We start from the raw sequence: 14,363 nt of genomic DNA on the forward strand, positions 1-14,363 counted from the left end.
GGTATCCTGTTTGGTTTTTTTTCCCCCTAAATCTAGCAACACTACTCCCAGTCTCAATTATGTACTTCTTGTTTATTTTTTCATGTCCTCTCCTAGTCTTTAAGTGTCTTTCAGGGCGGGAACATGCCTTATCTCTGTAACTCCAGGTTCCAGCACAGTGCTAGTAAGCACATAACTAAAATCACGTGGTGTTTTACTGCTGGCTTGTTTCTTCTAAGCTGGCTTTAACCCCTAGTCTCTTTAGTGCTTCTCAGGAACGATGTTCATGGTAACAGTGATGCCACCTGCCTCAGCATCATGGTGAACATGACATGAGACAGTGCAGCCCAGCACGTGAAGGCCACCAGGAATGCTACTATTATTTAACCAGTAAGATTATCCTTGGAATAGGGCTTATGTCTGTTAAGATTTGAAATAAATTTGTTCAGTAAATATTTTTCTGTAAGTTTGCGAAGAAGAAATTGGTAACCTAACTCAAGTTGGCATAAAGGAAGACCATATTTTTAAAGGAAAACGTTAAGCTTGCACTTTTAAAGCAGTATGTTCCAAGTGAACTGGTTCCGTGTATTTTAAAAATATAGGATAACAGCACAAAATGAACCTCTAGAGTCAAGTAATAATTGATCCTGAGCAAATAATAGCTAAGTGAAACCATTAGTTATGTACTGCTATCTAATTGGAAACATGGTTCTAAATATCTTAAATTTAGTATATATATTTTTTTAATAAATTTTATTTTATTTATTTAGTTTTATTTTTGGCTGCATTGGGTCTTCGTTGCTGTGTGCGGGCTTTCTCTAGTTGTGGCGAGCAGGGGCTACTCTTCGTTGCGGTGCGCGGGCTTCTCATTGCGGTGGCTTCTCTTGCTGTAGAGCACGGGCTCTAGGTGCGCAGGCTTCAGTAGTTGTGGCACCTGGGCTCCGTAGTTGTGGCTTGCAGGCTCTGGAGCACAGGCTCAGTAGTTGTGGTGCACAGGCTTAGTTGCTCTGCGGCATGTGGGATCTTCCCAGACCAGGGATCGAACCCGTGTCCCCTGCATTGGCAGATGGATTCTTAACCACTGCACCACCAGGGAAGTCCCCAAATTTAGTATATGTTAAGCTAGTTGTTTTAAGCAACAAATCATTATCTCTAGAAATTAAATCTTAAGAGACTGTAATAAAATCTAGAGGCTCTCTCATCTTTTAATGCTTCCATTTTAAAGCATGTGCTCGTATAATAGTCACAAAAGTTCACCAGAATATCACAGAGAGTGATTCTTCTATTATCCAGGTAGAACCTCAGAACAAACACTCTCGATCATGGAGGAACTTGCCAGAAATTTCAATATTAAACAAAGTTGTCCTAAAAAACGTACAGAAGGAAAATTTCTCTCCCTCTCCCACCATTCTTTTTTTTTCTTTTTTAAAGAACCCAGCAAACCACAGAGTCAAACTGCACAAAATTTCTTTATGGTTAGGCACAAAATAGAACTTTGCTGAAATAATGAGTCCATTAGTGATTGCTATGATCAGAGAAAATGTACTGTGAATTATACAACATATTGTAACTAGCTTGGTGGAAAAAATTTTTTAAAGCACAAATGGAAAAAAAAAAGGATCCTTCTAAGCACATCCAATTAGGCTTAGTTACTGTTGCCCTTAGTTTCAGAGACAGCTGCCTTTAAACAAAGATGAGCAGAACACAGTTCTTATTCCTTATGCTTCCACAAGTTAACCTTGGCTTCCCAGGAACACCACCCCCACTCCATTTCCCCTCTTGGAGTTTTAAAAGCCTATTATGCATTTCACTAGAATCCAGCTCTAAATAATGGATATAACAGTGGAAGGTTTCATACTTTTATTAAAAACTGAAAACAAGAAACTTGAATTGAAATTGCAAGTCAATGTACAAGGTGCAAAATTAATCTCAGTTTTGGCTAGAAGTTAAGAATCCCATTAACTTTAACATCTTTTAACAAAAATGATCCATTGGTTAGAGAAAAACATCTCAGGGCAGTAATACTAATATTCTGTAGCGACTTCCCATGTTGAAGTTATAAGAAATGTACTTGATTACTAAATTAGACTAATTCACACCCAGTACATAATGCATATGAAATACATATTTGATTTGTTCAACATTCTAAGTTTGTTTTTAAAATTTACTGTAAAAAGACAAAAGAGGAAAAGATATTAATTTGCAGGTAGCCAAAAGGCCCAATGACCAAGGCTGTGGTTCACTGGCTACTGATGCATGATTCTGGGAATTCTCAGATCTAATGTTAATCAGCATCTTGCTCTGAGGGATAAAAGTGCTAAGGCAAGCTTGGTTGTAATGAGAAGGAGAAAGGTGCTCCTCAGTGTCTTTCCAAATTCTTCCTATTCTGTAAGGTCCTACAGAAGATCTACCTCCTCTATGAAGCCTTTCTCTACTATGCTACCCATAGTGATTTATCTATTCATTGAAACCTTTCTTAAATTTTTGTAATACAACTATTTGTAGCACAAACTAAATCATTTTAACCGGATGTGATAATCTTCGGATGTGTTGGCTTGGCTAAACTGCAGTTCCCAGCTAATGAAGCAAACAATAATCTAGGTGTTGCTGTATTTTAGAGATGTGTCCATAATCAACTGACTTTAAGAGAGATTATCCTAGATAATCTGGGTGGGCCTGATTCAATCAGTTGAAGGGCCTTAAGAGCATTGCGGAGGCTTCCCTGACGAAGAAGAAATTCTGTTTGTGCATAGCAGCTTTAGCCTAGGCCCAAGAGTTCTAGCCTGTCATTTCGGACTTGCCACAATTGGGTAAGCCAATTTCTTGCAAGAAATCTCTCACTTTTAAAAAAATTGAGATATAATTGACATATAACATTATATTACTTTCGGGTATAGAACATAATGATTCAATATTTGTATATACAGTGTAATAATCACCACAAGAAGTCTAGTTAACATCCATCACCATACATAGTTACAGAATTTTTTTCTTACGAGAACATTTAAGATCTAATCTCTTTGCAACTTTCAAATATACAATACAGTGGTATGAACTATGGTCACCATCTTGTACATTGTGTCCCCATGACTTATTTGCTTTATAACTGGAAGTTTGGTCCTTTTGACCCCCTTCACCCATTTTGCCCACCCTACACCCCCTCCTCTGGCAACCACCGATATGTTCTTTGTATCTATGAGCTGGATTTGTTGTTGTTGTGTTTTAGATTCCACATATAAATGAGATCATGTGGTATTTGTCTTTCTCTGGCTGACTTATATCACCTAGTATAATGCCCTCAAGGTCCACACATGTTGTTAATAAATAATATTAATAAATTTGTACTAATAAAATTTAAAATAATAATCAATCTCGTAATATATATTTTTATTGGCTCTGCTTCTCTGCTTGAAACTTGACTGATACAACTGATCGTATAATGTCATGTATGTATGTGTGTATGTATATGTCTTATTGTCCCAGTCCGATTCAAAGGCATAAACTTGAAATAATAAGAATAATAATTTATTGAGCACTTACTATGTGTCAAGAGTTAAGTGTTGTATTAAGCCTTTTAATACGTGAACTCACAACCACCTGAGAATATTAAAATCCTCATTTTAATCCCAATTTTATAGAGGCTAAATAATTTGCCTAACCTATACAGCTAAGGAATGGCAAACCCAGAACTCAAACCTGAACCTCATTTATTCCAGTGCTTATGCACTTAACTACTGCAATAGACATGACCCATCACACACAAACAGACGGAAAGGTGAAAAGACAGAGACAGAGATATACAGAAAGAAGAAAGCTATGTAAGCTTAGACAGACCATTATTCTTAAACATAAGTAAACTGATTATCACACTCTGTGCTGTTGATCACCTGTCATTCCTAACCTAAACAATGTTCTCACCTTGGAGGCGATGCTCTAAATGGGAGCGCCACAGCAATCTTCTGGGGAAACTTCTGAAGTACAATTGGTTACAGGGGCTACAAATACTAGGGTAGGTGCCCCAAGCCAAGTGAAATCAAGTCAAGGACTTGAGAACCTCCTCTGTATTCAACAGATATGTCAGATACTTTAGCTGCCCAAGAAACTTCTTTGTTTTTCATATTGTGGGATAAAATAAACATTTATTTTAAAACAAGAGAAATAGATATGTCAGAGTATCATTCAGCTTAATTGATTCACTTCCACTTTACCCTCATAAAATCTGTGATGCAGGTAAGGCAGAAATACTTTTCTCACCTGTACAATGGAATTAATAGCAAATCAATGAAATGAAGTCACTTATTCAAAACCATACAACAGACCACAAGAAAGGGTAAGGCTGGTTCTTTGACTCCAGGCTAGTATTTTTTCCAGTAGCCTAACACGATATAGTTGAGTACTCGTAATCAAGAAGTTCCTCATACTTGGTGTACCGTACCATTAATATACAAGGTTTTATAATGTACTGATATGACTAAAGTAATGAGACAGATTTTCATAAGTCACACATGAAACCGGTTGTATTTCCCAAACTTGCTCTGTTCTTTGGGCATTTGCACTCACTGTCCTTTCTCCATACATGCTTTTTGCCCAGATACACAACTGTTTCCTTCTCACCAGGTTTCAATTCAAAATGCCCTCTTCTCAGGGAAGCCTGTCCCAACCACTCTGGTCAAGATAAGATGCCTTTGCCATTCTCTACTAAATACTACTATTATATCCTTTCTCACTGCACTTCTCAGTACGTGAAGTCATATATTTGTTTTTGTCTTTATTATTCATATTCTGCTACCAGAATATAAGCTCCTCCAGACGTGGACTCTGCTTACTACTGTATCAACAGCACCTAGAATAATGACTAACATGTAGTAAGTGTTCAAGAAATATTTGTTGATCGATGTCTCTTTTAAAATGGACTATACTTTTAATATGATTCCTATGTGATAGTAATTACCTTGAAAATAAATTATTAAAAATGAGAAAAAAAACTTGATAAAAGTTAAAAGCTAAGCTGCCAACTTTCAAAGGAAGAAAAGAACCCTCATTGTTAATCTTTAGCAAACAATATTTGTAGGGCTACTTTTGGATCTTCTGTGTCTCTTTATCATCTTCCTTAGTTCGCTAAGATGAAATTGACTGAGGATTTTGAAGGAAATCTGTTCAGAGTTTATACACAAGATACTATAATCCTTTGGCAAGCATGTTTTTGCTAAATGTGGTTTTGAGATAATGCAGTTTTATATATTTATATCCCAAACTGAAAACAGCCATCTTATTATATGCTCTGTTCAGTTCATTCCACTTAAGAGAACAATCTATAGAGTAATACAGAGGGAGAGAGACAATCAGACTCCACATTTCAAACCACGAATTACTAGGACCAGAACAAGTAAGCATGGATATTGCCATAATTTATGAAAAGGCTAGACAATTACTTAGCAGCTATTGTAAAACTGCCATCCGGGACAAGCAAATTTACAAGGAACTGTATTTCAAGCCAGTAAGGGCTGATTCAGACTTTAAAAAAGAGGTATAGTCTGTGTAATATAAAACTTACATAAATATATATAGCCATGGTTTTTCCTCTAAACATCCCTGCTTCTAGAATTTGCATGAATGTTTTCCTATTCTTTTACTTTCAATCTATCTGCATCTTTATATTTTAGATGTGTATCTTATAAATATCATATAGTTGTTTTTAAATTTTAACACAGTCTGACAATCTTGGTCTTTTTTTTTTTTTTTACAATCTTTGTCTTTTAACTGAAGCATTTGGTCCCTTTACATTTAATGTAATTACCAACATATTTGGGTTTAGATATACTACAGTCAGTGCCGTGTTAAGCCACCCATATTTCCTCTAGAAATGGAACACTCATTCCCTCAGCTGCTGAGCATATAGGCAGTCAACAGCTCTCAGCTGAATCTTTCTTTGGGACTTGGCCTCAGCTGGAATACAGCCTTACCCAAAGTCATATCCCCTTTAGGGAGGGTGGGAGAGGATGGAAAACTGTATACAATGACTGGTCAGTGAGGGAGGTATAAAGGCCTGGACCTTTGCAAGGCCATCCCAACCCCAGGTTCCCTGTAGAATCAACTGATGCTTTTATTACTACTGTACTGCAGTTTAAACTTCTCATTCTGGTCTATCTTCCTTCCTCACTCCCCTACAGATGTTAACCTCAAAAGCCCATCCCAATAAACTTCCTTCAGGTAAATCTCAGTCTCTGAGTCTGTTTCCCAGGGAATTCAATTTGTGACATCTATCACCTTATTATGTGTTTTCTACTTCTTCTGCCTGTTATGTTTCTTTTTCTTTATTGCCTTCTTTAGGACTGAGTGTTCTTTTGTTATTTATTCCATTTTTCCTATATTAGTTTGGAAATGATACACTCTTTTTCTATTCCAGAGGCTATCCTAGAAATAACAAATACATAGTTGAATTAGCATGTCTAAAGTTAATTAATACTTTTCCCCTACTCTGCAATATGATAAGGATTTTAAACATTTTAGCTCCTTTTACCCTTTTCCCAATTTATATGTAACTGTTATTCTAGGTACCTCATGTAAGTGGACACATACAACATTTGTCCTTTTGCATCTAGCTTATATCATTTAGCATAGTATTTTCGAGGTTCCTCCATATTGTGGTATGCATTAGAATTTCATTCTTTTTAAAGGTTGAATAATATTCCATTGTATGTATATATCACATTTTGTTTATGCATTCCTCTGTTAATGAACATTAGAGAGTTTCCACTTTTTGGCTACTGTGAATAATGCTGCTATGAACATTGGTGTGCAAGTATCTGTTTAAGTCCCTGCTTTCATTTCTTTTGAGTACATACCTAGAAGTGGAATTACTGGTAATTCTATATTTAACTTTTTGAAGAACTTCCATATTATCTTCCTGATTCTCTTAAATACATTTCAATTCCCTGTTGAAATTATCCATTGTTTTATTTATATTCTCTACCTATTTTCCTATTTACTTGAACATGAACATAGTTATTTTAAAATCCTTTTAGGATGACACCAATATCTAGGTCATCTGTGGATCTGCTTCTATTGTCCATGTTTATTTCTTGGTTTTCAGTCATGTCATCTTGTCTTTTGGCATGCTCTGTAATTGTCTACATAATGCCTCCAGAGAGGATTTCCCTTCCCTCTAGTAGGCACATATAATGGTAGCTGATTGCCTTAATCCAATGAGGGGCTGTGCTGAGTGCAGGCTGAATTGTACCTCTGGTAAAGGTCAATCTATTTTTGACTCATCTCTATTCCAAGAGCATAGCCCTCCAGGATTTTTAACTAAGAGCTTGGGAATTCATTGAAGTTTCTCCCCCTGGAAGGTTCATAACACTAGTCTGTATCTTGTGAGACTGCCAAAACGTCTGCTTTTCAAAGGCTTTCCAATGAGATTTTTCTAGCCTCCCACTCTGTAAAGCCCCAGGATTTGGCAAATATCCCAACAGGATAACTGGCTTTATGCTTGAGGCTCCCTTAGTTTTCTATAAAAGCTTGCTGGTTTCTTATCCCCAGCAGCAGCACTCTCCCAGTATACAGTCCTGGTTCTCAGAACCCTGCTCATGCCCAGCATCAGCAAATTCCTCAAGCGAAAAAGAAGCTACAAAGTCAGCTTGCCTCTCTGAGGTTCTTTTAGCTCACCTTCACTCTTGGTGTTCAGTCCTTTGGAATCTCAGCCCAAAGCATGGTGTACCAGGGTCCCACTCTTGGTAGAAAATGGACTATATTTTATCTTCCTAGCCCCATAAGACTGTATTTCAGGTCATACATTTCCAGGCAAACACAGCCACAAAATCTAGGCTCACCTCTCTTAAATCTTATCCTCTCCCAGATCTTGATCAAGTAATTCCTCACTATCTTGTTAGCTCTTTGAAGCTTTAACATATACTTTAAAAATATTTTCTCTGCCTGCTTTTTAGTTCTAATCAGACAATTCCTATGCCATATCAGTACTATCTTAGTACTACTGGTCTTAGTACTACTAGTTGTGGTAAGTTTTAAGAACATAATTCCCAAATGCAGAGAAACTACAATTTTTTTTAAAGCCAGTCTTAGGAAAAAGGGTATATTTTAGGCTCAGAAAACATTTTCATTATTTTCAAGTTTTAAGAATGATAACCATTAAATTATGCTAGAATTATATTCTGCTTCCATTCTTTATCAATTAAAGTGAACTTAAAGGAAAATAATATGGTACTTCAACTATAATTCACCCATAACAGAATATGTACCAATATATGCCTAACATTTTAAAGGCTATAGTATTAAAACAGATAAAACCATGTCTATTTCATTTGGGCTTAATCTCTAGAACAGTACTTCTAACATAACCAGATGATGTTAATAAGTCTTCCTGGGAGGGCTGCAGTGGAGATGGATTTTTTTCCTAATCAAGTATATTTGCTTTCTCTGGAGATGCAGAATGCACACTAGAATATTAAAGATCCTGAGAAGTCCCCAGTAAAGTCAGTTATTTATATTTGTTTAACCTTCTGTTTTCAAATACATCTGATCATGGAATACACTTTAATGTGTACACTTTAATGTGTGAGAAAGGTGACCTAAAAAAAAAAAAGGAAATAAACATTTCAAATAGTTTTGGTTATTTATATGTTATAGTTGATTCTATAACTTCTTTCTTCTTCATTGAAGGTGAGCTGGTGAGTTTTGTGGGGGATTTTGTTAGCTTCATTAATCTATAACTTCCTTTATCAGTCTTTTCTGACATTGGGTAGCAGAAAGAGCATGAGCTTTCTATAGAGACAGAACTAGGATCAAATTCTGGCTCCACCAACACAGGCAAATTTTTCTGCTAGCCATATTTCTTTATTTGTAAAGTGGGCTTGGGGGGCTTTCACAGTATTATTTTAAGTACTAATGACCATGTAAAGTACCCAGTGTATTGTCTGGCTCCAGAGGTTCCTCCTAGTAAAATTCCTCAAGGATCTGGAATGGCCCATTGGAATGAACATAAGATTGACATCTTTCAACCCTCCTTGATTTGGGACTCTTCTTTGTTAATTAATTCCCTTGCTTCTTATATTAGTAATTTCTCCCCTGCCTAGTTAAGAGGCTGTAATACTCCTGGGGAATAATGGTTTTTTGGTTTTGCTGTTGTTTTTTTAAATTTTTTATCCTGACTGAGTAGCCGGAATTAAATTGATTTTTATTTTCTTAGAACTTTGGAAAGGTTCAGCTCTCCCTGTCTTATGGGGAGACATTTGCTACTGTAATATTTATTTTACCTTACTGTAATTATTCATTTTCTTCCCTGCTAGACTCTAAGTTCGTAAGGTCAGGATATCTTCTTTCTTGCTAAATGCACACCCCTAGCACCACTGGCCTAGTTAAAGAGTAACCACTCAATAATTATAGAATTGTTAACAAATTATAATAATTGGGATCCCAACCACTATTATATCAGAAATATAATTCTCATATGAAATGTTTTAATATTATTTATATAGAAGATATCAGCAGAAAACAAGGAGTTAAATTTACTTATCCTGGATTTTCTAGAAATCTTAGACTGATAGAGCGATTTTCCTGAGATACATCCAGTAATTAGGATAGAAATTAAATACACTTATATGCTTTTTAGGTAAATTTTCAGTATTCGAGAATGACTCCATTTATTCAAAAGATGTGTTCCAGAAAGGTTGCCTGCAAATAACACTTTCATACTATAAATATTTAAAAACCCATCTGACTGGGCTTCCCTGGTGACGCAGTGGTTGAGAATCCGCCTGCCAATGCAGGGGACACGGGTTCAATCCCTGGTCTGGGAGGATCTTACATGCCGCAGAGCAACTAAGCCCATGTGCCACAACTACTGAAGCCCGTGCGCCTAGAGCCCGGGCTGGGTAACAAAGAGAAGCCACCACAATGAGAAGCCCACACACCGTAAGGAAGAGTAGACCCGGCTCGCCACAACTAGAGAAAGCCCGCACGCAGCAACAAAGACCCAACACAGCCAAAAATAAATAATTTATTTTTTTTAAAAACCCATCTGATTACAGTAAACTAAACTTCAAGTATATTTGAAAAACAAAAATCCCTCTTTGTAATAAGGATGCTTTCACACTAGTCTGTATCACATATTCAGATTTCTGAATACTGGATTTTTCAAAGTGGGGAACAGTCCTACTAACTTGGTCATATCAAAATGCTAAGAAGTTCAGCACAACTCAAAATCAAATTAACTTTTACTTTTTGAAAAAAAATTTTAGCATGTATATAGTAGTAAATATAATGTGTTATTAATATAGGTTTTTTAATGTGTTATTAAATTTAGAATGGATAAACAACAAGGTCCTACTGTATAGCACAGGGAACTATATCCAATCTCCCAGGATAAGCCATAATGGAAAAGAATATAAAAAAAAGAATGTCTCTATGTGTATAACTGAGTCACTGTGCTGTACAGCAGAGATTGGCACAACATTGTAAATCAACTGTACTTCAATTAACAATAGGTTTTTCCATACACTAGAAAATAAAAAATACTTACTATTATTTTCTTACAGTCCTTTCCTCTGCATAGTTCTGTATACGTAGAGTATTGCACATATATAATCCAGCTTCCAACAAAAACCACCAACCAGGAAAAGAAAAGATATTTCATTCGCACATATGAGAAGCGAGCCTGTAAGTAAAAGAGCACATAACAATCATTCATTCAGCACCAAGTCAGCATTCACTGTCCTAGAACATGACTTTTCCCCCTTTCTTGGAAGAACTCAGTATATATTCTAGGCTTTCATATGGCAATTCTCCTAGAACAAAGTGTACTTTCACTTAGTCCAAACACAACTGGTCTTAGAAAAGGAAGCTCCTTGGTCTTGCCAAGGAAAAGGGAACAAAATACCCTTTAAAATGTATAACCTTTCAAATACCACCAGCATCCAAACCTACTCATTAAGCACAAGCACGTGCACCATGCTACCCTGGGCACCCAGTAAGATCAGGTAAAGAAAGACAAAATTCCCACTTACTACAAGCTTACAGAAGAGTGTTTCAAATAAGAATCTTAAAGTTCTTCATGAATAAGCATGGTAAAATAATTGTGTTTTAAGAAATAAGAACAGAGAATTTGGCTACTTGTCTAATGTCTCACAGTGAGGTACAACCAGAGTAAGAAATTATTCACATTGATTCCTATTTCCCTGCTGTATTCACCAATGCTTTCTGTTCCTCCTATTCAACTAATCAAATGCTTCACCTAATAGATATTCTGGAAACTTAAGGAGAAAGTTACAACTATTAAAGGAGAAGAAAGGTTAAGATATATAAAGAATAAAATACGCCCTGCATGTCAGTCTGTAAGGCTGCACAACAGGATCCTCTTTGCACTGTTTTGCTCTTAGTGCTCTGGTATCTAATTGTGACTCGGGTCAGTTAGTGCTTTTTCTCCATCAACCACATATCAAACAGTTTAATCTTCAAAATGTCAGCTAGTCAAGATAATTTGATATTTATTTTTTGAGTCTGGAACGCCAGTGGTCTGGTTTTATAAACAACTGAATTTAGGACTATGGGGAGAATTGAGCAAAATAAAGATACGTAAACAAACAACGAAAGGCTAGTTTTGCTTTTACAATCACAAGTCAGTTTCTCACACTGGGCAACAGTAGGATACTGTGAGCATGCAAAGAAAGCAGAAAGAGATGAAAGAGACGTAAATGCATCTGCAGAAGACAATGAGTGCAGAGGAAAAAGAGACTCAGGAAATACTGAATTCTGTTGGCTTTATTTGCGGTTTAGATATCGGTCTCTGTGAGGTTAACAGATGTGAATCCCAGTACCAAAAGGCTTGAGTACAACGAATTCACAATTATATGATAGGTCTTTGAGCTTTATTATTAAAATATTTTAAAAAATGCCTTTAATGCAAGTTATTTTTGTATAGCTGTAAATGAATTCAGTAAAAAGAAAGTTCATATAGAATTCCAAATTAAATCACATAAATGACAATGGGGTTTACACAAAGGGGTTTGTTTGAAAGACATTTAAGATTACTTGGCCCTGATAAGAGGTCTAGTCATCAGAGAGAAATTGATATGTATTAGTATTATGAAGCTTAAATATGATTAAATGACATAATGCCTATAGAACATAAGCACATTGCAAGGCACATAGAAAATACTCAACAAATAGCAAAATCAATTTGCAAAGGCACTGAACAAAAAGCCAATAATGCTGTCATTATGGTTTGGCCACCACCTTCTTTTTGGGCTTGCCAAAAAGAAAACTGAATCTGAATCTGATTAAGCCTTACCAGTTTACAGGAAATACAGGAGACAGAGGAATATAAGTGACAGTTAAGTAAGTGACACTATTAGGATACAATCAGCAAACTCTAGGCTGTGGGAAGTGCTGAAGTACAAACAACCCAGTTCTTCAACAAATAAAATACAAGGGAGAAAATAGAGAGAAGATGGGAAAACCAAAGATCAAAAAATACATAAGAAATATTGCATATTAAATAATCACAACCTGTGGATCTTTTCTGAGTCCTGATTCAAATGTAAAACTGTAAAAGAAAATGACATTTATGAGACAATTGAAAACTTGAAGACTGACAGGATACCTGATGTTGTTAAGGCATTAATTTAATTTTTCTGGTGTAATAATGTAATGTTTAAAGAAAAGAGACCTTATCTTTTAGAGATAGACATCGAAATATTTATGAGTGAAATAATATCTGGTATTTGCCTCAAAATAATATGGGGAGGGAAAAGTAGGTGGGGTATTATTAAAACAAAATTGGCCGTGAGTTGGTAACTGTTCAAGCTGGGTGACAGTTACATGCCTTCTTTTGTACATGTTTTTCTCTACTTTTTTAACATTTTTTTTATGTTGTGCGATAAGGAATACTTCCACACCAAGACACCCCCTTCCCACACATTCATTCAGCAACTATTTATTGTCTACTAAGTGTCAGATGCTGCCTTAGGCACTTGTAGAACATCTCCAGTTAAAGGGACAAACAAGTTATAAATCTACCATACAAGTACCCTTAATACAGTTAAGAGGGTTCTTGAACAACTGTAGCATGGCATGATTTTACTTTTAGAAGTTCAATCTTTTTTTTTTTTTTTTGGCCACTAGAGAAAGATTATTTAATAAAAGATGATGAGACAACTGTTAATCATTTGGAAATAGCATATTTAAATACCTAAAACATATCGTATATCAAAATAAATTCCACATGAGGGACTTCCCTGGTGGGGCAGTGGTTAAGAATCCACCTGCCACAACCTGCCGAGACTGAACCAGGAAGAAATAGAAAATATGAACAGACCAATCACAAGCACTGAAATTGAGACTGTCATTAAAAATCTTCGAACAAACAAAATCCCAGGACCAGATGGCTTCACAGGCGAATTCTATCAAACATTTAGAGAAGAGCTAACACCTATCCTTCTCAAACTCTTCCAAAATACAGAAGAGGGAGGAACACTCCCAAACTCATTCTACAAGGCCACCATCACCCTGATACAAAAACCAGACATGGATGTCACAAAGAAAGAAAACTACAGGTCAATATCACTGATGAGCACAGATGCAAAAATCCTAAACAAAATACTGGCAAACAGAATCCAACAGCACATTAAAAGGATCATACACCATGATCAAGTGGGGTTTATTGCAGGAATTCAAGGATTCTTCAATATACGCAGATCAATCAACGTGACACACTGTATTAACAAATTGAAGGAGAAAAACCATATGATCATCTCAGTAGATGCAGAGAAAGCTTTTGACAAAATTCAACACCCATTTATGATAAAAACCCTGCAGAAAGTAGGCATAGAGGAAACTTTCCTCAACATAATAAAGGCCACATATGACAAACCCACAGCCAACATCGTCCTCAATGGTGAAAAACTGAAAGCATTTCCAGTAAGATCAGGAACAAGACAAGGTTGCCCACTCTCACCACTCTTATTCAACATAGTTTTGGAAGTTTTAGCCACAGCAATCAGAGAAGAAAAGGAAATAAAAGGAATCCAAATCGGAAAAGAAGAGGTAAAGCTGTCACTGTTTGCAGATGACATGATACTATACATAGAGAATCCTAAAGATGCTACCAGAAAACTACTAGAGCTAATCAATGAATTTGGTAAAGTAGCAGGATACAAAATTAATGCACAGAAATCTCTGGCGTTCCTATACACTAATGATGAAAAATCTGAAAGTGAAATCAAGAAAACACTCCCATTTACCACTGCAACAAAAAGAATAAAATATCTAGGAATAAACCTACCTAAGGAGACAAAAGACCTGTATGCAGAAAATTATAAGACACTGATGAAAGAAATTAAAGATGATACAAATAAATGGAGAGATATACCATG

General features: G+C 36.0%; 1 protein-coding gene across 1 annotated transcript in view; it reads right to left on the reverse strand.

The window, feature by feature from the left end:
- DIPK1A (divergent protein kinase domain 1A) overlaps window positions 1-14,363 on the reverse strand; it is a 115,849-nt gene that overhangs the window by 25,171 nt on the left and 76,315 nt on the right. The window contains exon 2 of the mRNA XM_027114347.1: window positions 10,514-10,648. Within this exon, the coding sequence (XP_026970148.1) occupies window positions 10,514-10,648 (135 nt within the window). The remainder of the gene's footprint in view (window positions 1-10,513; window positions 10,649-14,363) is intronic.

The sequence above is a fragment of the Aethalodelphis obliquidens genome, unplaced genomic scaffold (assembly GCF_003676395.1).
Source record: "Aethalodelphis obliquidens isolate GAN/ISIS:26980383/991018 unplaced genomic scaffold, ASM367639v1 scaffold13, whole genome shotgun sequence".
In the NCBI taxonomy this organism is placed as follows: domain Eukaryota; kingdom Metazoa; phylum Chordata; class Mammalia; order Artiodactyla; family Delphinidae; genus Aethalodelphis; species Aethalodelphis obliquidens.